The sequence below is a fragment of the Notamacropus eugenii genome, chromosome 1 (assembly GCF_028372415.1).
Source record: "Notamacropus eugenii isolate mMacEug1 chromosome 1, mMacEug1.pri_v2, whole genome shotgun sequence".
Classification (NCBI taxonomy): domain Eukaryota; kingdom Metazoa; phylum Chordata; class Mammalia; order Diprotodontia; family Macropodidae; genus Notamacropus; species Notamacropus eugenii.
Genome location: NC_092872.1, coordinates 429629209 through 429654835, shown reverse-complemented (window position 1 = coordinate 429654835; position 25627 = coordinate 429629209). Strand labels below are relative to the sequence as shown.

Here is a 25627-nt window from a genome sequence, read left to right as displayed (position 1 = left end):
CTCTTACCTGTTGAAGATCCTGAGTACAATTTACTAATAAACTACTCATGAAATATCCATTTTTATTGTCTAGGAAGCCTGTATACCTTTTTGTCATCATCATACTTATATACGTATTCTTAGTGTAAGCTTTGGTTCTCCACCCAGTCAAGTGTTCAGCACAGAAAGGCAGAAACATTTCTGTCTGTCTTTTTATTCCCACCTAGAACTAAAATTGCAATACACACTGGTCTGAACCAAAGGGCCTCAGAAGTCATAGCATAGCAGGGTGAGGCCACAGGGAATGTACGAGTTAGTCTTTTCAAAACATTAGCAGCAGTCTTAGTGTAAAGTGGACTCAATTCCTAGACAAGTCTACTGGAGGTGGAATGAAGGATGTTGGGATGTTGGCATTGGGTAGAAGCTACAATGGAATGATCCAGCTTTCTATAATGGGGAAGGGACTGATGGAAGCTTTTCATGATGGGGAAGGAACCAATGGAATAAGAGAATTAGGTATCATTAGGAAGAGCCTGAAAGAATAGGTAAATATACCAAAGAGGTGGAATACCAGTATTTCTCACTCCTCTGCCACAACCTCAGGGCAGAAAGCTAAATGGTTCAAGCAAGGAGGCAAAGCTGGCCACTGTCTGGAATACAAAGTGGGCAGCAGGGAAAGGAGAGGCAAGACAGCCTGTGGGTCAAAAAGTCCTCTCAGAAGGTGGCTACATGGTTTCCACAAGAGTACAGACAAATTGCTCCAAGGTCTTGGCAGCCAGGCCCCCAGCCACCAGTACCTCTTCATGACTGGCTGTCTCCTGGCTTTCATAATCTAATATTGATTTGTTTGTAATGAGGGAGAATCCAAAGACTTAAATGCCACAATGCCTGACCACTATCACCTCTGGTACTGTACTCGTGCCAACAGCATCAGCTCCTAGTTTCTGCAGAAACCAACACTCTGCAGTGGTTTCAAAGTTGGGCCCTCTCACCATAACATAGGTTCCTTCCTTCAGTGGTCGTTCCTGTTCCATTTGCTTCCATATACAATGGGCCTTCTGTCTCAGAATCCTGTTGTAGGCATCAGACATGGAAGGAAACCTTTCTCCAAACCTCTCATCACTGGGGCCTCTGAGTGGATTTTGGCCACTGAGGCCTGCCAAGTTGATATGATTTTGGCTCAGCATAACATCCCCAACTTAGTATTTAGGGTTCAGCCCACCAGCAGCCTTGGTAACAATTAAGGTGTGCACCTTAAGTTGGAAATCCCTCACAGGGAATGCTACCTTCCAAAGTGGGTAGCCTTCACATGGGTGGAATGAGCCCTGCATCATCACACAGTACTTGTCATTTAAATATCCAAATATCAGCCTCCCTGCATGTCCTGGGATCATGTTTTGAGGGAAGTTGGGTATCTCATTGTAGTCAAAGGCCTGGAATTGGGCCAGTCTATCCAGCAAACCCCCAATCCAGAACCACAGATCACTGCAATTTCAGGTTGATATTTAGTATGGAATAAAAGCCACTCAACTGCTTCCTTATAATCCTCATACTTGAATTGATTCTCCATGGCTCCCTCATGGTATTCTCCTGTGTCTCCCTGGAGCTTATATTCTAATAGATGAAGAAAAAAATTTGACTGGAAAGTGGGAGGGGAAATCAACATGATTATTTGCATAGGGCAAATGAGCTGATGGGAATATGGAACAGACAGAGGAGGGATCTGGAAGTGAAGCAATCAGAGTGCTATTTCTAGCAGTAAATCATACAGAAGAGAGGCAGCTTGGTGGCGAAGTAGTTTAAGCATTGCTTTTGGTGTCAGGAAGATGTGAACTCAAATCTGATTTCAGACCACTACTAGCTATGTGATGATGGGCAAAGGCCTTCCTCTCTCTCACTCAGTTACTTAATCTTCACAATAAAAGTAGTAATGGCAACCATGTCCTAGAATTGCCCTAAGTATAAAAGGAAATGATTATTGTTACTTTTGTTGTTGTTCAGTCATGTCTGAATCTTTGTGATTCCATTCTGGATATTTCTTTTTCTCTTTTCTTTACATGTTAGCTTTTATATTATTTATTTGATATTTTATTTCACCCCAATTACATGTAAAAATAATTTTTGACATTTGTTTTTATCATTTTGATTTTACAAATTTGCAAATTCTCTCCATCTCTCCCCACCCTCTCCCACTGAAAAGGCATGCAATTTCATCCAGTTTATGCATGTGTAGTCATGAAAAAAACATATTTCCATATTAGTCATCTTGTAAAAGAAAACAGCAAAAAACAAAACCAAGAAAAATAAAGTTTTTTTTAAAAAAGTATGTCTTGATTAGTATTCAGACTCCATCATTTGTTTCTTTGGTGATGAAGAGCATTTTTTATCATAAGTCTTTCAGTCAGATTTATCTTGGATCATTGTATTGAGAATAGCTAAGAAATTCACCGTTGATCATCTTATAATATTGCTGTTACTGTGTATAATATTCTCCTGACTCTACTCATTTCGCTTTGCATTGATTCATATAAGTTTTTCCAGTTTTTTTATGAGAACATCTTGCTCATCATTTCTTATAATACAGTAGCATTCCATTACAGTCTTAAACCACAACTTGGCAAGCCATTTCCCCTATTTATGGTCATCTCAATTTCCAATTCTTTGCCACCAGAAAAGAGCTTCTATAAATATTTTTGTATATGTAGCTCTTTTTCCTTTTTTGTTTTTTATCTTTTGGGGCTACAGACCTAGTAGTGATATTACTGGGTCAAAGGTTATGTGTGGTTTTATAGCCCTTTGGGTATAGTTCCAAATTACTTTATGAATGGTTGAATCAATGCACAACTCCACCAACAATTCATTTGTGTCTCATTTTTTCCACATCCCTTTCAACATTTCCATTTCCCTTTTCATTTCTATTAACCAACTTAATAGGTATGACGTAGTAATTCAGAATAATTTAAATTTGAATTTCTCCAATCAATAGTGATTGAGAATATTTTTAAAACATGGCTATAGATAGCTTTGATTACCTCATCTGAAAACTGTCCCTTCATAGTTTTTGTTCATTTATCAATTGGAGAATGACTTTTATTTTTAAAAAAAATTACTCATTTCTCTACATATTTGAAAAATGAGGACTTTATCATAGAAATATGACTCAAAAACATTTTTTACAAGGTTGTGGAGTGAGACCAACTATTCATCTAAACTCTTAGACAAACTCCCTCAGATACCTCTAAAAATAGAATGTGACCAAATTTTGCAGGTGCAGAATCCAGTAGAAGACAGACTGCATCAGTTTCACAGCCCAGGACAGACTGGAAGTTCGATGGGAAGAATTTGTTCTGCAGGGGTGGAGGAACACACAGCACACAGCACACAGAACAGCACATCCTGCCGAGACAGGGCCAAGCAGGAAACCCTGGGCCAGTCAGAGAAAGCTGCAGCAAAGCACAGCAGGATACCAGCTCAGGACAAGAGTCAAGTGGAGCCAAGTGAGGGAGAGACGCCATCAGAGCCCCATGTATCTCTGCAGCAGCTGTGCCTGGGACTTTCAGCCCACAGATAAAATGGATGTAAGTCACCTACTTGAACTTCCAGGAGCCAAAATGACAGAGGGATAGGTAAATGTTCTCTGCCCCTCCCCTTGCTGACTTTGAAAGAACCATAAAATGTTTCTCCAGAAAAATCCTGGATCAGTGGGATCTGCAGAAGGGGCAAACAGTCTCATAGCACATGAAGCTAGGAAAATCATTAAGCAGGATCCCTTTTTCTGTGATGGAGGACCAGAGCTATCCCAGACAGTCCCTCCACAGCAAACCAGGAGGAGAGGTGCCTCCAGGAGTGGAGCCTCGCACCAAGACCACTGAGTGCCTCAGCACTCCAGGGGAAATGGGAAAACACTGTGGCAGCACTGAGCTTGCCTTTGCTCTTGCTCAGCTGAGGACATCTCCACTGAACAGACCACCCCTCTGCCACACTTAATAAGCAAGTTCCAGGACAAATCCTAGGAAACACAAACAGAATTCAGTCAGTCTCCACTTTCTCACACCAGCCAGTTCAGCATCAGGTTCTTTAGCTTCTAGCTGAAAGAACCACAGGCCACAGCACACAAAGCTCCCACAATCATGAGCAAGAAGCAAAGGAGGAAGGAAAACACCATAGAATCTTTCTATGGGGACAAGGGCCAAAACACGAATACCAAAGAGGACAGTACTGAGACTGTACTCTCATCTGAAACTTCAGAAGGGACTATGAACTGCTGGCATGCACAAAGAGCACTCTAGGAAGATCTGAAGAAGAAAATAGGAGAAAAAATGGCCAATGATTTTAGAAGTATGAAAAGTGAATTAACAGAAGAGGACAGCTTTTTCAAAAGAAAAATTGAGCAAATGGAAAAGGAAGTACAAAACCTAACTGGGAAATTTGGACAAATGGAAAAGGAAGCACAAAACCTAACTGGAGAAAATAATTCCTTAAAAGGAATACTTGGACAGATGGAAAAGGAGATGCAAAAGTTAACTGAAGAAAACAATTTGATGAAAAGTAGAATTGGACAAGTAGAAGCTAATGACTGTATGAGACATCTAGAATCAGTGAAACGAATTCTAAGGAATGAAAAGACAGAAGAAAATGTAAAATATCTAATTGGAAAAACAACTAACCTAGAAGATAGATCCCAGAGAGAAAATTTAAGAATTATTGGCCTACCAGGAAGCCATGATGAAAAACAGTCTGGACAATATCTTCCAAGAAGTCATGAAGGAAAACTGTCCAGAAGTAGTAGATCCAGAGGGCAAAATAGTCAACAAAAGAATCCACCGTTCACCTCCCAAAAGATATCCCAAACTAAAAACACCAAGAAATATTGTTCCCAAATTGCAGAACTATCAAGTGAAGGAGAAAATACTACAGGCAGCTAGAAAGAAACCATTCAAATATGGAAGAGCTACAGTCAGGATCACACAGGACCTTGCAGCTTCTACATTAAAAGATCAAAGGAACTGGAATACAATATTCCACAAAGCAAAAGAGCTGGGACTACAACCAAGGATCAATTACCCAGCAAAGTTCAGCATAACATTTTTCAGGCAAGGAGATGGACATTTAATGAAATAAGGGCTTTCCAGACCTTCATGATGAAAAGGCCAGAACTCAATAGAAAATTCTCTCTTCAAATGCAGGTCTCAAGAGAGGCATAAAAAAGTAAACAGGGTAAACAGAAAACTTGGTACTCGATTTGGGAAAACTGTTTAGTTACCTATAAGGGAAGATGATACTTGTTAATCTTGGGAATTGTATATATATTATGGAATATAAAAGGGATATACAGAGATAGAAGGAACAGTTATAAAGTAAAATATGTTATACATATACATATACAGTTATAAAGTAAATTACCTCAACCTTCCCCACTCTGAACTTGATAAATCTAACCTTAAAATAAAGAAGAAAAAAGTTCATTAGGTAAATAAAACTCTGGATAAGGTAGACATGATAGATCTCTGGAGAAAATTGAATCAGGATAGAAAAGAATATATATTTTTCTCAGAGGTATGTAGCACATATACTAAAACTTCCCATGTACCAGGCCCTAAAAACCTCACTATCCAGTGCAGAAAGGCAGAGATAATCAATTCATCCTTTTCAGATCACAATGCAACAAAAATTATATATAATAAAAGGCCATGGAAAGATAGACCAAAAATTAGTTGGAAATTGAATAATCTAATCCTAAAGAAGAAGTGGGTTAAACAACAAATCATAGAAACAATCAACAACTTCAGTCAAGAAAATGAAAATAATGAGACAACCTATGACATCTTATGGGATACCACAAAAACAGTTAGTTTTTAGGGGAAGTTTTATATTTTTGAATGTCTACACGAATGAAATACAGAAAGAGGAGATCAATAAATTGGCAAGAAGGTGAGAAAGCTTTGAAAAGGACAAAGTGAAAATTCCCAAGTAAATACCAAATTAGAAATATTGAAAACAAAAGGAGAGATTAATAAAATTGAAATTGAGAAAACTGTTCAACTAATAAATAAAACAAAGAGTTGGTTTTAAGATAAAACCAATAAAATTTACAAACCCTTGGTCAATTTGATTTATAAAAAGAAAGAAGAAAACCAAATAACCAATATCAAAAATGAAAAGGGTGAACTCACCTCCATTGAAGAGAAAATTAAAACAATAATTAGAAATTACTTTGCCCAACTTTATGCCCATAAATTCGACAATCAAAATGAGATAGATGATTATTTTTTAAAAAAAACATAAATTGCCCAGATTAACAGAAGAGAAAGCTGAATATTTAAACAACCCCACAGCAGAAAAAGAAATTGAACAAGCCATCAATGCATTCCCTAGGAAAAAATCTCTAGGACCAGATGGATTTACAAGTGAATTCTATCAAACATTTAAAGAACAGCTAAATCCAATACTATATAGCTTACTTGGGAAATTGGGGAAAGAAGAGTCCTCCCAAATTCTTTTTATGATACAAATGTGGTTTTGATACCTAAACCAGGAAGAGACAAAACAGAGAAAGAAAATATAGACCAATTTCTCTAATGAGTATAGATGCAAATATTTTAAATAAGATTTCAGCAAAAAGAATACACCAACTTATCCCTAGAATAATACATTATGATCAGGTAGGATTTATACCAGGAATGCAGGGTTGGTTCAATTTTAGGAAAACTATTAGCAACAACAAAACTAACAGAACCCACATGATTATCTCAATAGATGCAGAAAAAGCTTTTGACAAAATACACCTATCCCAATTACAAACACTGGAAAGCATAGAAAGAAAGGGAATTTTCTATAAAATAATAAGTAGTATCTACTTAAAACCTTCAGCTAGCAGTATATGCAATGGAGATAAGCTAGATGCATTTCCAATAAAATAAGGGGTGAAAAAAGGATGTCCATTATCACCACCATTATTCAGTATGGTACTAGAAATTTTAGCTGTAGCAATTAAAGAAGATAAAAAAATTCAAGGAATTAGAATAGGCAAAGAAGAAACTAAGTTATCACTCTTTGTAGATGATATGATGACATATTTAGAGAATCTCAGAAACTCAAGTAAAAAGCTATTTGAAATAATAAACAACTTTGGCAAAGTTGCAGGATAGAAAAGAAACCCACACAAATCTTCACATTTCTATATCTCTATATATTACTAACATTTCTATATGTTACTAACAAAGCCCAACAGCAAGAGACAGAGAGAGAAATTGCATTTAGAGCTAGGGTAGACATTATAAAATATTTGGGAGTCTACCTGCCAAAAGAAATCTAGGGACCATATGAACACAATTACAAGACACTTTTTGCGTAATAAAGTCAGATTTAAGTATGTGAAAAAACATCAGTTGTTCATGGGTAGGCTGAGCTAATATAAAAATGACAATTCTACCTAAATTAATCTACTTATTTAGTGCCATACGAATCAAACTATCAGATAGTTATTTTCTAGAGCTGGAAAAAACAATGCCAAAATTCATTTGGAAGAACAAAAAGTCCAGAATAGCAAGGGAACTAATGAAAAGAAATGCTAGGGAAGGTGGCCTAGCTCTACCAGATCTCAAATTGTATTATAAAGCAGCAATTATCAAAACCACTTGGTACTGGCTAAGAAACAGAAGGGTACACAAGAGGAATAGATTAGGTACTCAAGACACAGTAGTCAATGAGCACAGGAATCTGCTATTTGATAAACCCAAGGACCCCTGATTCTTGGATAAGAACTCAGCATTCAACAAAAATAGCCGGGAAAACTGAATAATAGTGTTGCAGAAACTAGGCATAGACTAATGCCTGATACTGCACACAAGAATAAAGTCCAAATGGGTACATGATTGAGACGTAAAGACTGGTACTATAAACAAATTAGTGGAGCAAGGAAGAGTGCATTTATCAGATTTACGAAAAAGGGAAAAATTTTTTAACTAAACAAGAGATAGAAAGCATTATGAAGTGCAAAATGGATAATTTTAAATACATTTAACTGAAAAATTTTTGCACAACCAAACCCAATGCAATCAAGATTAGGAGGGAAACAGAAAACTTGGAAAGAATTTTTCCAACTAGATTATGTGATAAAGGCCCCATTCCAAAAATCTATATAGAACTGAGTCAAATGTACAAGAATACAAGTCATTTCCCAATTGATAAATGGTCAAAGCATATGAACAGGCAGTTTTCAGAGGAAGAAATTAAAGTTATCTATGAACATATGGAAAAATGCTCTAAATCACTATTGATTGGGGAGGTGCACATCAAAACAACTCTGAGACACCACATCACACTTATCGGACTGGCTAACATGATAAAACAGGAAGATGACAATTGGAGAAAATGTGGGAGATCTGGAACACTAATTCATTGTTGGTGGAGCTGTGAGCTGATCCAACCATTCTGGAGAGCAATTTGGAACTTTGTCCAAAGGGCTACAAAAATGTGCATACCCTTTGACCCAGTAATACTACCTCTAAGACTATATCCCCAAGAGATCATGAAAAAAGTAGAGGATCCCACTTGCACAAAAATATTCATAGCAGCTATCTTTGTGGTAACCAAAACTGGAAATCAAGGGGATTCCCATCAATTGGGGAATGGTGGAATAAACTGTGGTATATGAATGTAATGGAATACTATTGTATTATAAGAAATGATGAAGAGTTAGACTTCAGAAAAACCTGGAAAGACATATCAACTGTTGTTAAGTGAAATGAGCAGAACCAGGAGAATGTTATACACAGCTGCAGCCACAGTGTGTGAGGAATCTTCCTGATAGACTTAACCCTTTATAGCAATAGAAGAACTGAACCATTCCCAAAGGACTCTTAAGGCAAAGTTCCATCCACATCCAGAGAAAGAATTATGGAATCAGAACACAGAATGAAGCAGAATATTTTCTCTTATGTTATGTATTAGTTAGGTTTGGTTTTTCTCATCATTCCTCCCATTCATTTTAATTCTTCTATGCAAAATGACTAATGTAAAAATTTGTTTAATAAGAATGTAAGTGTATAACCCATAGAAGATTGCATGCTGTCTCACATTGAAAGGGGGGAAGAACAGGAAGAAAATTTAAAACTTATGGAAATGAATGTTGAAAACTGAAAACAAATACATGAATTAAATTTTAAAAAAAGAAAAAAATAGGGAAAGTATTGTACCTGTCCCTTTCAATCTTCCAGTTCTCTACAATCCTCCTACCAGATGTTGGTTCCATTCCATTGTAAAGAGAAGGCTGTGACTGACCAGAGTTGAGAGATCCCTGGCCCAGTAGTCCAGTGAAAATTTCAAGGTGGAGACAAAAAAAACAAACAAAACAGTCCAAGAGAATTCCTTCTTTGTCTGAGAATTTGGCAAGTGCAGGATTTCTCTGCTACACTCAGTGAATTCTACCATGGAAGGTTAGCAAAGTCAATTATGCTTAGTTATCCACACATTGCTTTATGTTCTCAACAAATAATGGAGAAAAACACAGAAGATTTTGGTTTCAGTGGGATTTGGATCAAGAGAGTGAAGAGAAAAGAGAAGTTAGTCAGGCTTGGGAAGGGAAGGATGAGAAAGGAGTTAATAGGCAAAAGAATGAGTAAAGCCATAGCACAACCCTGAAAGAAGACTGGACCTGCTCCTCAAACGAATTCCCTTAAGATTTGTGAGAGGCAAGGAGGCAGAGCATGGCACTTAGAGTGAATCTGAGCTTGGTGACTGCAGATGTTTGACCTTCCCTCTCACATTTTGGTTTTCTCATTCATAACTGGAAAGAATATAATGGTAGGGTCCAGAGCTGAGTGGTCACTTAAGGATCATCCCCTGCAATCATTTCCTTTTTACAGGTTAGGAAATTGAAATCCATAGAGGACAAAGGGCTTCTTGTCCAAGGTCATACAAGTCAATAAGCTGATTCAGAATTTCTTCCTTGGGCTACTGACTCTGGAGTTGTTTCTATCCCAGCACTTTCCCTTCTCTTTCTCAATTGTGCTGGCTATTCTGCACAGCTGTGGAGATGAAGGCACTTTTTCAAACTCATGTCCATCAAGGACCTCAGTCATCATCAGTGCAGGTCTTACTTCTACCTATGTAGAGGGAGAGAGACTTCAGGAAATAGGAGAGTTAAGAAATATCACATCCTGGTTGTCTTTCTATTGGACAAGACTGTCTTCAGGTTTGGATAGACTTGCCATCAGGCAACAAAAAGACTCTTACTGGGCTTGAGTTTGAAGGCTTCAGGGTACATTGGGAACATCCACAGTTTGTGCTCACTGGCATTTAACTCAATTGAACATACTGAGAGAAATTATTCTTTCCTTCTCATGTCAATAATCAATGATTGAAATAGGATCATGAAATTTTGAAATTTTGTAGTTTGTTCAGGATATTAAACTGGAGTATACTGTTGATGAAGGACATTGCTCAAATCCCTGGCTTACATGCTTTTTGATCTGGGGTGAGACTCCCTATCCAACTAGAATAACTTACAAAAGTTTTAATCAACAGTGAATGCTGACCCATGGGGTTCCACTCAGTCAGGTCTGAGTAGAGGTGGACTCTTTTTGTCCAAATGGCCAAGGTGGGAGCAGTCTGGATAAGAGAAAAGTCTCTTTGTTCAGGACTGAGTGATGAGTCATGTCCCTTAGCACCTCAATAGAAGAAGCCCACCTCTCATTATAATATTAATTCTTCTCACCAACTGGTAAGCAATTAGATTTGATTGCCCCCCTCAGGAACACCCACAGTTTCACAGGCATATAAGCATTGAGTAGGTTCCATGAAGGTCTTGGCATTTCTAGTATTAATTACACAGAAACCATCTCTTCAACTTTTATATGTCACAGTAAAATAATGATGACTACATTTATGCAAGAGACCATATTGGGATCTAAGGGTATGGTGGGAGTGAAGTGTCAGCTAAGAGGTGCAGTGGATAGAGTGCTGTGCCTGGAGTCAGGAAGACACATCTTCTTGAATTCAAATAGTTGTGTGACTCTAGGCAAGTCACTTAACCCTGTTTGTCTCAGTTCCTCATCTGTAAACCAATCTGGAGAAGGAAATGGCAAACCTCTCCAATTTCTTTGCCAAGAAAATTCCAGATGGAGTCACCAAGAATTTGACATGGTGGAAAATAACAGAACACCAAAGGGATAGGAGGGAGGGAGGGAACAGGGTTATTCCTGTCCCTTTTCCTTAACTTTGGCCTGTGCCAACTGCCATATGCCTCTGTGGTGGCATCTAAGTGCTCTCTGAAAAAATACATGCGTCTAATAGAAGGAAGACCCTCTTCTTGTAAAAGACAAAAGCCCAAGAGGAATGAAGGACCTGGCTTGGGCCACCCTGGGAGTCAATGAGATTTCAGGGCCCTCATCCTTTTCTTTCTTTCTAGTACTCAACCTCTAGGATTATCCAATAGCTTGCAGGAATTGCCTGACTGGAAGTGACATTGTTTTCCACCATTGTATTTTATGGATCTGTTGTTCCCATCCAGCTTTTCTACTATCAAGAAATACATGAAATCCTGTTATGCCAGGGTCCCCAACTCATATAGATTCAGGAAATTTGCCCTAGTCATTCAACCCAAATTTATTATTAACTGGAGACTTTAGGGCACAATTAAATGATGTAACTAATTTGGAGGAAGGGGGGCAGAGCTAATTTAATGAGGTCCTGGATCAAAGAAGACCTCAGCTAATTCCTGTGAATTGTTAGAAATTTGAGTAGCACAATTTCTTCTCCACTTTTTCTTTCACATTGGGGAAATATAAGGAAGAGGCTTGAACAAGGCTCAGGTCACTTTCATGATTCCTCCTCCTCAAAATTTTTAAAAATCAGGAAATATCAACTGATATAGCTGAGAAGGCTTAGAATCAAAAGTCTACTTCCCTGAGTAGCTCATCCATTATTACTACTGGAAGCCATTCTCCCTCCAGCATGAAAATGCATCCCTCCATACAGAATGATGTGAAGGTCAGAATGGAAAGCTACTTCTCCACTTTGGGTCTGTGACCTGTCTGCCCAACTCCTTGAGGTTCCCTGTCTCCATGGCCCAAATCTCATCCCTCTCACTGTAAGAAATGCACTCATAAGAAAAGTCCTACAACTTGGCCCCCTTGATCCAAGCTTCAAGTTTGGAATGACGTACAAGATAATGTTGACATCTCTTTACTTTGCCTATCACTCATCTGCTTCTCCCTTCTGGCAGTGTGATCAGCAATTATTGACTTTACAGAATGATTGGAATCATCATGAGACACATCTTCCAAACTACTTTTTTAAAATCAATCATCTGACTGAAATTCTGGCATCATCTAGCTAGTCTTGCTATATAAAAGTGGCTGACAGGCAAAGTTTTATAGGAGGAGGTAGAGAAGGACTTTGAGATTCCTGTTGAGAGTCCTTGGTGAGACGCAGGTGAGACCCACCAGCCCAGCTCTACGCTCCTCTGGGGCTATAGTCTGAGGGTAGGACATCACTTTGCTGTTCCCTTGACAAGGGGGTCTTTTAGAGACTGACCTGGCCCAAATCTCTGTAGGCCTCTGATTCAAGGTTAGAATATCAGAATGAGGAACTTTTCCTCAAAGATTTCCTTGTTATCCATTTGGTCATCTGCAACCAGTCTCCATGAGGCTCTTTTAAATCAACCAGTTTTCATGAGTTCCATGGACTCCCTACTTTTGTTGCACTTGTAAAAATGGATCATTATTGCTTTGTAAGTGACACAGATGCTGCTCAGACCAGACTGTGTCACTTGGTCAAGTACCTTTTAATCTGAGACCCTTAGTTCCTTTCTTTATGAAATGAGATACTTAGAACAGTTCTTCTCTAAGTTGCTCTGTGGTTTGGGCATTTTCGTCAAAAATTCTATTTAAATGTCCTTTAATTTTAGAAATGAAGAATTGGACAATTTCTCCACAATAGCTTTCTCTTTGAGGTAAAGAATGAATCCTCTGAAGCTCAGCTTGACTCAGTTCAGTTGTTGTCAGGATAGAGTGGAAGACTTATCATCCTGCATGTTCAGGGCTACACAATGAATTGTTTTGAATGGTGCCCAAACATTGGGGCTGCAAACAGAACAAAAATCATTGGGCTGAGTCTTGATTTCCAGACAGTTGTACAAGACTTCAGGTTTCTCTCATTGGGAACCTAGAATCTTAGAGCTGGAAGACGAATTAGCATTCTTCTGCATGGAGGGAGTCAGTGGAAAGGAAACAAGAGGGTGCCAGGACTTTTGACTCCAGGCCATTTAGCCCACACCACTTGGCTTCTCTGATGGTGCAGCTCTGAGAAGAACATGACCTCATGGGAATCACAGCAGAACTAGAGGAGGGTGATAGGAGGCAGGCACTGACAAGGCTTTTGGGGCCTTCCCAGACATAGGCAACTGGTGATGTTAGGAAAAAAAATGAAAAATGGTATTCCGCATTGCACATCAGGAGCATTTCGAACTCTATCCCTAAGGATTGGCAACAGATGAAAATATAGATTCAAGAAAGACTGAAAACTTAAGGAGTTTTCTTCCATTTTGTCTAGAGAAACATGGCATGTGTGAAGGGTCAAAGAGAGGGGATCGTGACCATTCCCCTCCACACTCCCTCAAAAGTTTCACTTGGAGTTTCAGGACAGAAACTTTCCTCACCTGGAAGTACTGTAGGGATCTGGAGGTGGAAGGGGCATTGAACTTCTTCTCTTCTTTATTCACCTCATACTTTTAAGCCTTTATCTTTGCCTTAGTCTGAATGGAATAACAATGAGATTATTTAGGGAATTCTAACAATGCTAAGCATATATAGAGGGAGAATCTGATTTGCAAAGTGTGTTTTAATTCAAATATTGTCTAAAATATTTATTCCTTTTTTTCATATTAGATATGAAGACCTTGCTGCTTTTAGGACTTGTGCTCCTGTGTGGCCAGTTCCCACGGAGCTTGGCTCAGGAGAAAGAAGAAGACTCCGGAGTACTTGTAGATATCATTGACAGTAAGTTCCCATCTTAATTAGACTTGATCCCTTTCCAGGGAACCCCAGGCCTGAAGTGAAAAGACCACTGGGACAAAGGGTGATAAGACTAGGAGGTATGGCTGACCTTGGGAGGTAAGGTGGTGGGAGGTTGTGGTGAGAGCAGGAATGGGGAAACCATTCAAATCCTGCCAATAGCATTCCTCTGGGGCCTACTGATTCACATATAACCTCCTCCTGCAGCATCATCCTCACCATAAACCTTCAGATAGTGCTGATTATGCCAACATTCATGTAGTGCTTACTACAGTGCCAGGCAACAGGCAGAGTGCTTTACAGTTGTGATCTCATTTGATCCTCACAATAAGCCTGGGAGGTATATGGAGCGATTGTTGCAATTTTGCAACTGAAGTAATTCAGGCCAGCTAGCCTAAGTGATCTTAGCCTGGGGTCACACAGTTAAGTCTGAAGCTAGACATTAACTAGGGTCTTTCTGACACCAGGCCCAGGGGTCTCTCCATCATGCCATTTAGCTGCCTAAGCATTTCTATAATTGAGAGGAAAGGGTAAGAGATCCTTGCCTTTCCAGAGGACCCATGAGTATGTTTGCAACTTTCATTCTGAGAGAACATGGTGCCGTGTGGCCTTGAATTTGGAAGCAGAGAATGTGGGTTTCAACCAGCCATTAGGAGAGGAAAGCTGCTCTTGTCTTCTGTAGGGCATAGAGCAAGTCTCCTTTTCTCTTTAGCCCCAGATGTCTCCTCTTATAAAAGGCTGCTGGGTCTGGAGGAGAGTGCCACTGAAATGGCTCAATCATTGTATCTGGGGACGTGAGGCTTGAAAAATGAGTAAAACTACAGCATTTGTAGCATCATAGGGGTAAATCAATATAGCTGTGAGGGACAGTGGAGGGTAAATAATTCAGTGGGTCACTTGGGTCAGGAGAAACCTGGCTCCCAGAGAGAACTAGACAAAGAGGTAGAAAGTCCAGGGCTACTGCCTTGACACCAAATTGCTCTCGTTCCTCTGTAAGCAATAGTCAAAATGGAAATTCTTTTCCCAGGTCTAAAGAACAGTGTGACAACTCTTCTGAAAGATCTCAGCAATGCGGACTTGCTACAAAAGGTTCTGGACACACCAGTTGTTGGAAATCTGCTGAGAACTTTGTCTACACTCACTGGGGGATTAGTTTCGTGAGTCTTCCTTATTGATCAAGTCATACTCCACTTGTAATATGAGTATCAGGCAATCTCCCACAGTGGGACTGAGGGCAGTCCAATTTGATAAAGGGTTTTAGTGAATGGAGGGGGCTGTCCAATACCTGTCCATGGGGCAATGTGGCAAAGAGGGATGTTGACAACTGCAACTTCCATTGGGTCTGCTTAATCATGCTTCCATTTTCCATGGTGATCTCAATCGCCTAGCTTAGGGATAGGATGAAGAGTGTGCACTCGTGTTGTGGTTCAAAATCTATGGTTCATTTGGGTGAAAACATTCTCTTTTTCTGTCCTCAGAGACCACTTGTGGTTTAAGAGAAGAGTCACATTTGGGCAGGGTTTGGTTTCAGGTTCAAGATGTATCAGAAAGGGGTGGTTCTAGGAAAGTTATCAAGTATTGTCATCTCTCTCTCCCTTGGCTTCTCTGCGCAGGTTCGATATTAACAATGCCGACCTCCTGAAAATTTCCCTTCAAGAAAATGAAGGCAAAGAGAGTCTCTCTCTCAGTGTACCCTTGGATTTTTCTGTGACAGTGAACACGTAAGTGATTCTTTTGTGTCCTGGAGGCTCTATTCACTGGAAGGTGGAACCCTGCAGGGGCTGTATTAGCATGGCAGAAACAGATCTTTTTGGTTCCAATGTTTCTTGAGCAAATCCACCAGGATAGAGTTGGCAAGTGAACAAGACAAAGAGAAGAGAGGGAGGCACATGACTACATAAGGTCATTGGAAGGAAAGTGCTCTGTCAGTCAAGAATCACCAAGGAAGTGTGCAGAATTGTTGTGATTACTCTTATTCCTGGGAGCTCATTCTGCTCACCTTTCCTGACAGAAATCGGGGGGAAACACTTTAGTGACAAAATACAAAACTGCCCTTTTTGTTTGAGGATCATTTTAGAGTAAGATAAAAAATGGCTTTTTGTACGTGAATGGGAGCATCATAATTCCTAATATCTCATTTCTCCTAACATTGTGATGCTCATTACCTCTCTGCCTACTGCCCCATTTCTGGTTTGTATTGGGAAGAAGAAACTGGAATTAGCCATATATCTTTCTTGCCATAAAAAGGGGAAACAGCAGAATCCTGGGGCAAGGGTTTCCCTGTGACATTGAGCAATGTGCATACCCTCTGTTTCCTTGTCTGTAAAAATGGGCACAATAATATCAAGTCTGTCAACCAAGCAGTTCTCTCATGAGAACCAAATAAGAAGATGAAGGGGAAAGTGCTTTGCTGAAGCAGAAGCCGCTTGCAAGTAGGGTCTCAAGTTGAGTCAAGGTGGGAGATGTTCAGGATCCTATCAGTTTTCCTGGGTGTGGGGCCTTAGTTTAGCTCTCTTCAGTTTTCATGAAGACATTGGGCAAACAATGGAGCTCGTTTTCTAATTTCCCTATCTTCTTTCTCTAGAGTGCTTTTTGGGCCAATTAATGTCACTGTAAAAGCAGACTCAGAACTTGAACTAGCAGCTGTAAAAGGCGAAGATGGACAACCTCAACTTAGTGTTACCAAATGTCAGACAAGCTCTCAACTTCTTAACATCTCATATAAGAACTTGTGAGTCACCCAAGAGGTCTAGGGGCCCCATGGTGGTATGTGATTCATGTGCTTGGTAGATATGCTTATGTGTGTCCACTGCTTTGGCCCATGGTCCTCAAGGGAGAAAGGGGCACTCTCCTTAGTCACAGGAATCCTAGTTTCATGTCTTCTTGGCGACACTGAATCTCAAAAGGTCTCCTGGTATAGCTAGGGAAACGGACTTTTTCTGTCTCAGTCAGAGAAACATTGCAGTACTAAGGGCACTGTGTAATCTGGAGGAGGAGGGATAGGAAAATGAATGGTACCCATAAGGTCTGGAAACTCTCCTGAGGAAAAGCTAATTTTTGCTAGAGAAGGAAGAGATGAAAGGCTTGTCCAGGTGCAACTGAGGGAGTGATGTGGACTAGGACAGGGGCAGGAAAGTAACAGGAGTGGTTTCAAGATTCACCAGGAGAGTTTATGCTCTAAATGTGCTGATTTCAAGGGATGCTAAGGTCTTGAAGGACTGGACTATAGTGACTTTTCCTTGAGTTGATGGAAACATCTGGTATAGAAGAGAAAATGATGACATGGTAGATATAATTCCTGGTTTCATGCTCATACCTTTGTCATTTCTTGTGCATTGGACATCAACCAAGTCAAGATTCCTGTGGGGGACTGATTCAGGTTTATTAAAAAGGATCAACTTATGCCACAAAGCACTGCAATTATTCTGAATTGGGTCACACGGGAAAACTGTTTAGCCTATCAAAACTCTGGGATTGTTGTTACCAATGCATTCACTTCTCCCTTCCTTACTTTCTTCTTTAGTAAGAGATACAGATGTGAACCCTATCCTATTAGACTGTGAGCTTCACAGCAGTGGGATCTTTATTGATCCTTCAGAATCCAGAATACTTCTCTGTTCACAGTAGCTACTTTATAATCATTTTATGAGAAAAGGAATGAAGTGTCTCTGGAATTCTGGCATCAGAATGATTGACATTTGGGACATTTATTCTGTCCTGTCCTGTCTTTGGAAGCTTCTCACTCTTCCCCCAAACTAATTAAAAGACACGATGGAATATGCCATCATACTGTCCCGACCTCCATCCAGTACATGCTACTACTTTTGGGGAAGCAGAGCAAGAGTGGAAACAGAACTCTCCGTGGGGGCCAGCACATATGGGCTCCAGGTCCTGTTCAAATGCTTAATTTCCCTGTGACCTTGGATGATGCATTGACCCTCTGTTCCCTCATCTCTCCAAATAAAGGGGGTTTGAGGGAATGCAGTTTCATTCCCTAAGCATTTCTCAAGTTTCTCCTAGGTATCTAGTGTAGGCTTGGACTAGATGACTTTGAAAGTAACTTCCAGTGAAATCTATAAATGAATATCATAATAAAGGAGAGTTTCCTACCTGGCTCCTGGGAGACAGACTATCCAGAAGTACCCCTCAGGTCTCACTTATATTTTCCTGACTGAGATAGTCAGACGTTTCAGAGGGAAAGAGAAATTCTGCCACACAGCCCTTCTCTGGAGCTAACTGAGATGTTTCCCATAGGTTAGGTAGTTTCTGGAGGGAGGGGATTGACCTGGGATCCTCAGCTGACTGGAAACACTCTGTCACTCAATTTCTTCTTCTTTTAGGAAGTTCCTCGGAAGTTTGCTGAACATTGCATCTACAGCAGTGAGTGAAGTGGTTAAGGCGGCGGTCAATCAATTAGTAAGTGGGAAGACTTGATCTGGTTACTTGCAGTTCAATTTTTTATTCCTGGACAGTGCAAAGAGGAGTAGGAGTCCTAAGGCTGGGGACCTGGCCTATGCTTGGTGTCTGGCTTATGGTGTGGACTGTGGTGAGCCCCTTCCACTATGAAAGAAGGGGAGGGGGTGGATTAGGTGACATCATGTTTAAGATTCTTCCCAGTCCTGGAATCCATCTTGTGGAACTAAACATTCTGAACTAAACATTCCCAAGTGTGATGGGTCCATAAGCTTACTCCCAGGTCAGCTAACTTGGGCCTTGACCCCTCTTGAGAACTGTACTCTCTGGCTCTGTTCTCTTGCTTAATGATCTCATGCTCATCCATTCCTCCTGCAGGTCTGCCCTTTGGTCAAGACTGCAGTAGAATTGGTGCCTCCAGGACTAGTAGAAGGAGCAGAAAGTAAGTATCTGCTCTCACCAATCTTTCTATAATTGGTTGAGTTACTCAGACTAATTACCTTTGTGCCCTTGTTGAACTGGAGGTTCAATGATTTCATGCCAAAAAACAATAGTTGCCTTAACTAGTCATTGTAAATTTTTTCTTGTAGTACTAATCTGACCCTTTCCCCACTGGAGTGACTGAGAACTGAGTCCAAGCAGCAAAGGGATGACTGCGCCTTAGCTTTCTTGGAATTCCCAGGAAAATCCTGGCTGAGAACCCCTACCCCTCTGATGGCCAATGGGTTGGGCCCAGTCCATGGTATTCTAAGATTTACTGAGCTATGAGAACTAGGTTATCCCTTGCTCCCAGGTATTGGTCATTTCCTCAGATTCAATGAGTATTAATTGAATTACTGATTGACTGCAAATGTCAGTGTATAGGGAGGCCTTTCCCACAAACCATTGCTCCTGACTTCCCTTGTGAAGTCCAGCTCTCTCTCCTCAGAATCAACTGCATGAGGAAGGGGATGAGAAGTGACAGTGTAGACCTATTTCCATTTCCTCAGCCCTGTCCTCTAGAAGACATCTTTCTTTTCCCTTCTTTTTCAATACTAGAATTAGTTGGAAGCCCCCCAGTCCCTTTCATTCCTCTTGACTGCATCTCATGTGCAACACATGCTCTTTCTTTTAGACCTGATACGTGGGAATGTCATTGTTGCAGTCTAATTCTTCATTGGATGAACAACCTCCCCTATCCACAGATGTAAGTATTACATTGAAAATTATATATTCTCTTTGATTTCCTGTATTGGCAAAACAGTTTTTCTGGGAACAGAGAATCTAAGAATTTTCAAAATTAGAACATACTTTGTGGGATGAGAGGGAATGAGGGAGGGAAGAAGGGAGGAACAGACAGACAGACAGAGACAGAGAGATAGAATGTACTGAATGCTTACTATATAAGAGGCTCCCTATTAAACGCTGTCGATATCAATACAAATAATTAACTCAATGCCTACCCTCAAGGAATCTTCCCTATTGAGGGAAGATAAAGGAGAACTAGAACCTGGGGAATGCAGGCTTGTTGTAGAGATTCCTGAGACAGCAGATGAACACCTAGTTGCTGGCAGGATGAGGTGCAAATTCTCATACCAATGTCCTATAACCCTGAATCCTAGAGTGTGAAATAGAAATCCTAAAATTTAGAACTGTATAATGACCTCAGAAAGGCACCTATGCCAGTGTTTGTCTGAAGCTAGACTCTCCTGCTCTACCATAGCTCCAAAAATGAATAATATTCTGACTGACAGGATTAGATTGTTTGGAAAAGAAAGCAATGGAATAATACAGAAGATATTGAACGTCAGAACTGGTCACTAGCATGACAGAGTTTTGGCTACATTTTCACCTGACTGAAGATCTTCTTGATCTTTTTTTCCTTCCATCTGAAGCCATTTAAGGCTGGAGGACATATTGCTGTATCTCGTGTCTGATGAGAAAAATGCTTTCCCTCTCCTGACTCCTGCCATGGTCTCCTTGCCTGGACTTATGGGAGCCACTTTCCTTACCTGAAGATTCTTTCTGGACTGTGTGTTCCTTCCCCCTTGTTTCCCTTACAATAAACTTCCCACTATTTCAGCACATGTGGAGTGCTTGTTTTCTTTGCGCCTCGTTAAATCCTCTCCAGTGAGGACTAACTTGAGCTGGGCTTATATTCCTTGTGGAAGCTCTCAAGGGAAGGACTGATCTCAATGTTGAGCACTCAGAATGGGCTTAATGTACCTCTTTACTACCTTTGGCACATAAGTTATGTGAAGTAGTCAAGGCAGAGCTATCATGAGGAATACTGGCAAAGTCACTTTAATGTAGGTATGATTGAGGGGACAAGAGGTTTGAAGGTGTGTCCTCTTATGCATAAGACAAAACTAGTTTGGAAGTCTTAGAAGTTAAGGAGAGTGAGAAACAAGGTAGGAGGGAGTATTTAAGACCATACAAGTACTGGCCTGGTGTTGAAGTCTATGACTGAGGTGCTTAATTTGCTGGGAAACAGAGAGCATGACATGGAGTTTTATAGGGAACAACACCTAAAATCTGTAGAAGGCTTAGTAAAACCTACACAAGGAGAAGATATCCTTTCCTGGGTGGTGCTGGCAAAGGGAAAGCAGGAAAGGGACAGGAGGGTGTGAGGAACTATCCATTCTTTCTACGGTCTTCATTGTTCTGGGAATGTGAGACAGTTGAAAAATCAACCATCTTTGAAGAGGATACCAAGACAGAGAGAGAGAGCCTTTACGAAAAAGCTTTGATTCAGGAATCACCAGAAGAGGAGCAAATGTGATGGGCAAATAATGGAAGGAAAAGGAACATTTCTTCACTGGAAAAGTTTTCTAAAGCATGGTATAAAAGATGGCATAAGTGGATAGTGGAGAATTAAAGCTGGGGATGAGGAGAGTGACGTCTTTGATGACTTAGTAACTCACATCCTTCACCAAATGTCATTTTCCCCAGAGCAGGGGGTGCTGGTGGCTTGGCAGATTTGTTCAAAAGAAGGTTGTAACTTCCACAGGATCTTGGGTCTCATGGTCAAGGTACTGGTGATGGGGTCACTGACTGGAAGATAGCCCCACTGTCCACGAAGTCTGACTGTCCTCTGGTGATTTCACTGCTGAGTCCTTGTTTAGTGACTGAGAAGTTATGCTACTTTGACTAAATCAATTAACCTTTCTGGCCCAGTTTCTGCATGAAGAAAATAAAAGGCATTTGTTCAGTGACTTGATCTCATAATTTCACTCCCTTTCCTGAGTCATGACAAGAGAACATTGTACCCTGCACTATGAGAAAAAAATGCAGCACCATTTTTCCTCTCAAGTATCTAAATTCCCTGTGGTCTTCCAGCCTCAGGAGATCACAAGGAAGAAATCCATATGAGGGGATCCTCTTGGGGTGGCAATGCAGTGCAGTGACAAACTTCTTTGAACCCTTAAGGCTTATTTGAGTTTCTTCTCTGTCATGTTCATCCCATGTCCCTCCCAATGACAATTAGGTTGTGGGCAAACAAACAATCTACTAGCAATATTCATTTCCTTTCCCTTTCCTTAAATACTACCTGGAATAGCAGGGCTATTAATCACAGTTGATTGCACCTGTCCTTCTTTATCTTACTTGGTTTTCCTTCATTTCATTAGAGAACCATTATTATTTCCTTCTTATTTGTTTTTTTAAAAATATAACTTCCTTTTTTATCTTATTTTAGACTTAAATACTCTAACTTAAATACACACTAAGAAAAGAAAAAAACATGATCAACTTAAGTATTAATATTTAAATACAAAATAACAAGAGAAAAAGCATATCATATGCACAACAGAACTTTAGACAGCATTCAAAATACATAGCAATACATTTCCATTTCAGAAAGCCTATATAATAAATCCTAAGTGTAGTATTGAGAGCTACCCATCTTTACTTTACTTCCTTTTAAGTTTTCTTTTCTTCTCTCCTGCTCACTTTTCACTTTGTTCTTTCCTTCCCTTCCTCTACCCTTCCTACAGAAGGCTACAATTAAGTGCATATAAATTTATATAAGAGGAGCAATAGTATTTCACTTCTTAAAGCCTTTAACCTCTCTGGGCCTAACAAGTTTCTAACATCTAAAATGAGGGAGCTAGACTAGATGACCTCAAATGTACTCTAAATCAATGGGCTTGTGATCCAATGACTCTTTCACTCCTTGGGTGAGGGCGAGTGATCCACCCTCCCTTCAGCTATCTGAAGACAGGAGGAAAAGGGAAAAGCAAGGAAGGGAGGAAGAAGGAAAAAAGGCAAAACAAAGTAGAAGAACACATGAAGGGAAGGAATAAGGAAGATAGAACAGAAGGAAAGAAGAAAAAGAGATAGGAAGAAAGGAAAAAAGGAAGAAAAGACTGGAAGCAAATAGAGCAGCAAGGAAGGAAGAAAGGAGTGGAAGGAAGCAAAGAAAGAGGGAGGGAGGGAAGGAATAATGAAGGAAGGTAGACAGGGAGAGAGAGAAGAATATAGGAGGGAAAGATGGAAATTGGTAAGGTTCAAGGGATGGAGGAAAGAAAGAAGGGAGGCAGGGGAGGTGGACAAACTAAATTCCTCTAACAAATATGAAATCACACAAAACTCATTTCTCTTCCTAATTTCCTACAAGGCTTTCTGAATTTCTGAATTCTTCATAAATTTTTGTAGCACCAATGAGATATTCACAGTGACTTTCCTTGCTTTGAATATACTAGCCTAGTTCTGAATTGCAATACATAAGAGACTCTCTACATGGAAGATGAAACCAAAACATTTATGCAAGAACCAAAAACCAAATCTCAACACCAGAAAGTTAAATTCATCATAGCAACCAAGAAATCTACACACATTATCAATGCAGGGTGCACTGCCATCCCTCTGTTAGGGTCTTCCTCAAACAAAATGCCCTTCTCTCACTCATAGTCACATACCTACTTCCTCTCTTACTCCCAGTTCTAACTGCTTTGAGCAATTTTCTCTCAGCTCTGCTCCACCCTTCCTGCCCCATGCCTTTGGCTAGCTGCTTCTACCATACACTCATGTGATTCAGGTTTCCATGTTACTCAAGAAGGTCATATAGGCCTATCAATGGTTGGGAAAAACCTTCCCATTAAGTAAAAATACATTAACCCATTATGCAAAAATGCGTTCACAATACAACCTTCCATAATATAATTTTTATACATTTGCTTTACTTAAATTTGTTTTCTATACTCCATTACATGTATTTCTTATTTTCCCATTGCATGTAAAAACAACTTTTAACATTCATTTGTAAAGCTTTGAGTTGCATCTTCTCTCTTCCTCCCTCCCTCCTCACCAATCCCCACTGAGAAGATAAGCAATTCAATATAGATTATACAGGTATAGTTATGCAAAAGACTTCCATAATAGTCCTGTTGTGAAAGACTAAGTATATTTCCCTTCATCCTATCCTGACCCACATTTATTCCATTCTCTCTTCTGACCTTGATCCTCCCCCAAAATGTTTATTTCTAATTACTCCCTCCTCCCATTTTCCCTCCCTTCCATCATCCCCTGCACTCCACTTATCACCTTCTCCCCTACTTTCCTGGAGTGTAATATGGAGTTATATACAAAATTGAGTGTGCATGCTATTCCCTCCTTTAGCCAGATCCAATGAGAGTAAGGTTCACTCTTTCTTTCTCACCTCACCCCTCTTCCTCTACATGGAAAAAGATTTTTCTTTTCTCTTTTATGAGAGATAATTTGCCCCATTTCATTTCTCCCCTTCTCCTCCCAATGTATCCTCTCCCACAACTTAATTTTATTTTTTTAGATGTCATTCCTTCCTATTCAATTCACCCCATGCTCTCTGTCTATATGTGTATAATCCCTCCAACTACCCAAATACTGGGAAGAGTCTCAATAGTAACAAATATTATCTTTCCATGTGGGAATATAAACAGTTCAACTTTAGTAAGTCCTTTATGATTTCTCTTTCTTGTTTATCTTTTCATGATTCTCTTGATTCTTGGGTTTGAAAGTCAAATTTTCTGTTCAGCTCTGGTCTTTTCATCAAGAATGCTTGAAAGTCCTATATTTCATTGATTGACCATTTTTTTCCCCCGAAGTATTATACTCAGTTTTACTGAGTAGGTGATTCTTGGTTTTAATCCTAGGTCCTTTGACCTCTGGAAATATCATATTCCAAGTCCTCTGGTCTCTTAATGTATAAGCTGCTAGATTTTGTGTTACCCTGATTGTATTTCCAAAGTACTTGAATTGTTTGTTTTTGACTACTTGCAATATTTTCTCCTTGACCTTGGAACTCCGGAATTTGGCTATAATAATCCTAGGAATTTTATTTTGGATCTCTTTCAGAAAGTGATCAGTGGATTCTTTCAATATTTATTTTATCCTCTGGTTCTAAATTATCAGGATAGTTTTCCTTGATAATTTCTTAGAAGATGATTTCTAGGCTCTTTCATTTTATCCCAGCTTTCAAGTAGCCCCATAATTTTTAAATTGTCTCTCCTGGATCCATATTCCAGGACAGGTGTTTTTCCAATGAGATATTTCACATGGTCTGTGATTTTTTCATTGCTTTGGTTTTGTTTTATAATTTCTTGATTTTTCATAAAGTTATTAGCTTCCATATGCTACATTCTAATCTTTAAGAAATTATTTTCTTCAGTGAGCTTTTTGATCTTCTTTACGATCTGGTCAGTTCTGCTTTTTAGGCATTCTTCTCCTCACTGACTTTTTGGATCTCTTTTGCCATTTGCATTAGTCTATTTTTTAAAGTGTTATTTTCTTCAGCATTTTTTGGGTCTCGTTTAGCAAGCAGTTGACTCATTTTTCATGGTTTTCTTGCATCACTCTCATTTTTCTTCTCCATTTTTGCTCTACTTCTCTTACTTGATTTTCAAAATCTTTTTTGAGCTCTTCCATGGCTGAGACCAATTCATATTTTTCTTGGAGACTTTGGATGGAGGAGCTTTAACATTGTTTTTTTCTGTTTGCTTGTTTTGGTCTTCCTTGTCACCAAAGTAATATTCTATAGTCTGATTCTTTTTCCTGTTTTCACTCATTTCCCCAGCCATTTACTTGACTTTAGAGCTCTTTGTCAAGGTAGTTCTCTGCTTCCAGTAGCAGTGAGGAGATGTACTGTCAGCCACTTATTCCCCCCATGATCTGTGCACCTAGAACTCCAGAAACAGTGGCTGCGGCTGCCTCTGATGCTGCTGTGTCTGCTGAGGGTTCCTCTGCCCCCTTTCCCCTCTGCCACC

General features: G+C 39.8%; 1 protein-coding gene and 1 pseudogene across 1 annotated transcript; one reads left to right on the top strand and one right to left on the bottom strand.

Moving 5' to 3' along the window:
• Positions 1-704: 704 nt before the first annotated feature.
• LOC140526437 (purine nucleoside phosphorylase pseudogene) lies at positions 705-1549 on the bottom strand (annotated as a pseudogene).
• A 1761-nt stretch (positions 1550-3310) lies between these two features.
• Positions 3311-20463, top strand: LOC140518116 (BPI fold-containing family A member 1-like). Its single transcript, XM_072629951.1, has 9 exons — positions 3311-3476; positions 13869-13979; positions 15022-15151; positions 15608-15715; positions 16579-16725; positions 18335-18410; positions 18786-18849; positions 19522-19593; positions 20282-20463. The coding sequence occupies exons 1-8, from the start codon at positions 3311-3313 to the stop codon at positions 19554-19556; spliced, it is 837 nt and encodes a 278-aa protein (XP_072486052.1). The 3' UTR covers positions 19557-19593; positions 20282-20463.
• The last annotated feature ends 5164 nt before the right edge of the window (positions 20464-25627 follow it).

What these genes read in the sequence shown, in the direction of transcription:
- LOC140518116 (XM_072629951.1), top strand. Translation starts at nt 3,311, where the DNA reads ATGGGAAGAATTTGTTCTGCAGGGGTGGAGGAACACACAGCACACAGC. An exon ending in CTCACTGGGGGATTAGTTTC is followed by an intron (nt 15,152 to 15,607) that starts GTGAGTCTTCCT and finishes TTCTCTGCGCAG; the next exon opens with GTTCGATATTAACAATGCCG. An exon ending in AACATCTCATATAAGAACTT is followed by an intron (nt 16,726 to 18,334) that starts GTGAGTCACCCA and finishes TTCTTCTTTTAG; the next exon opens with GAAGTTCCTCGGAAGTTTGC.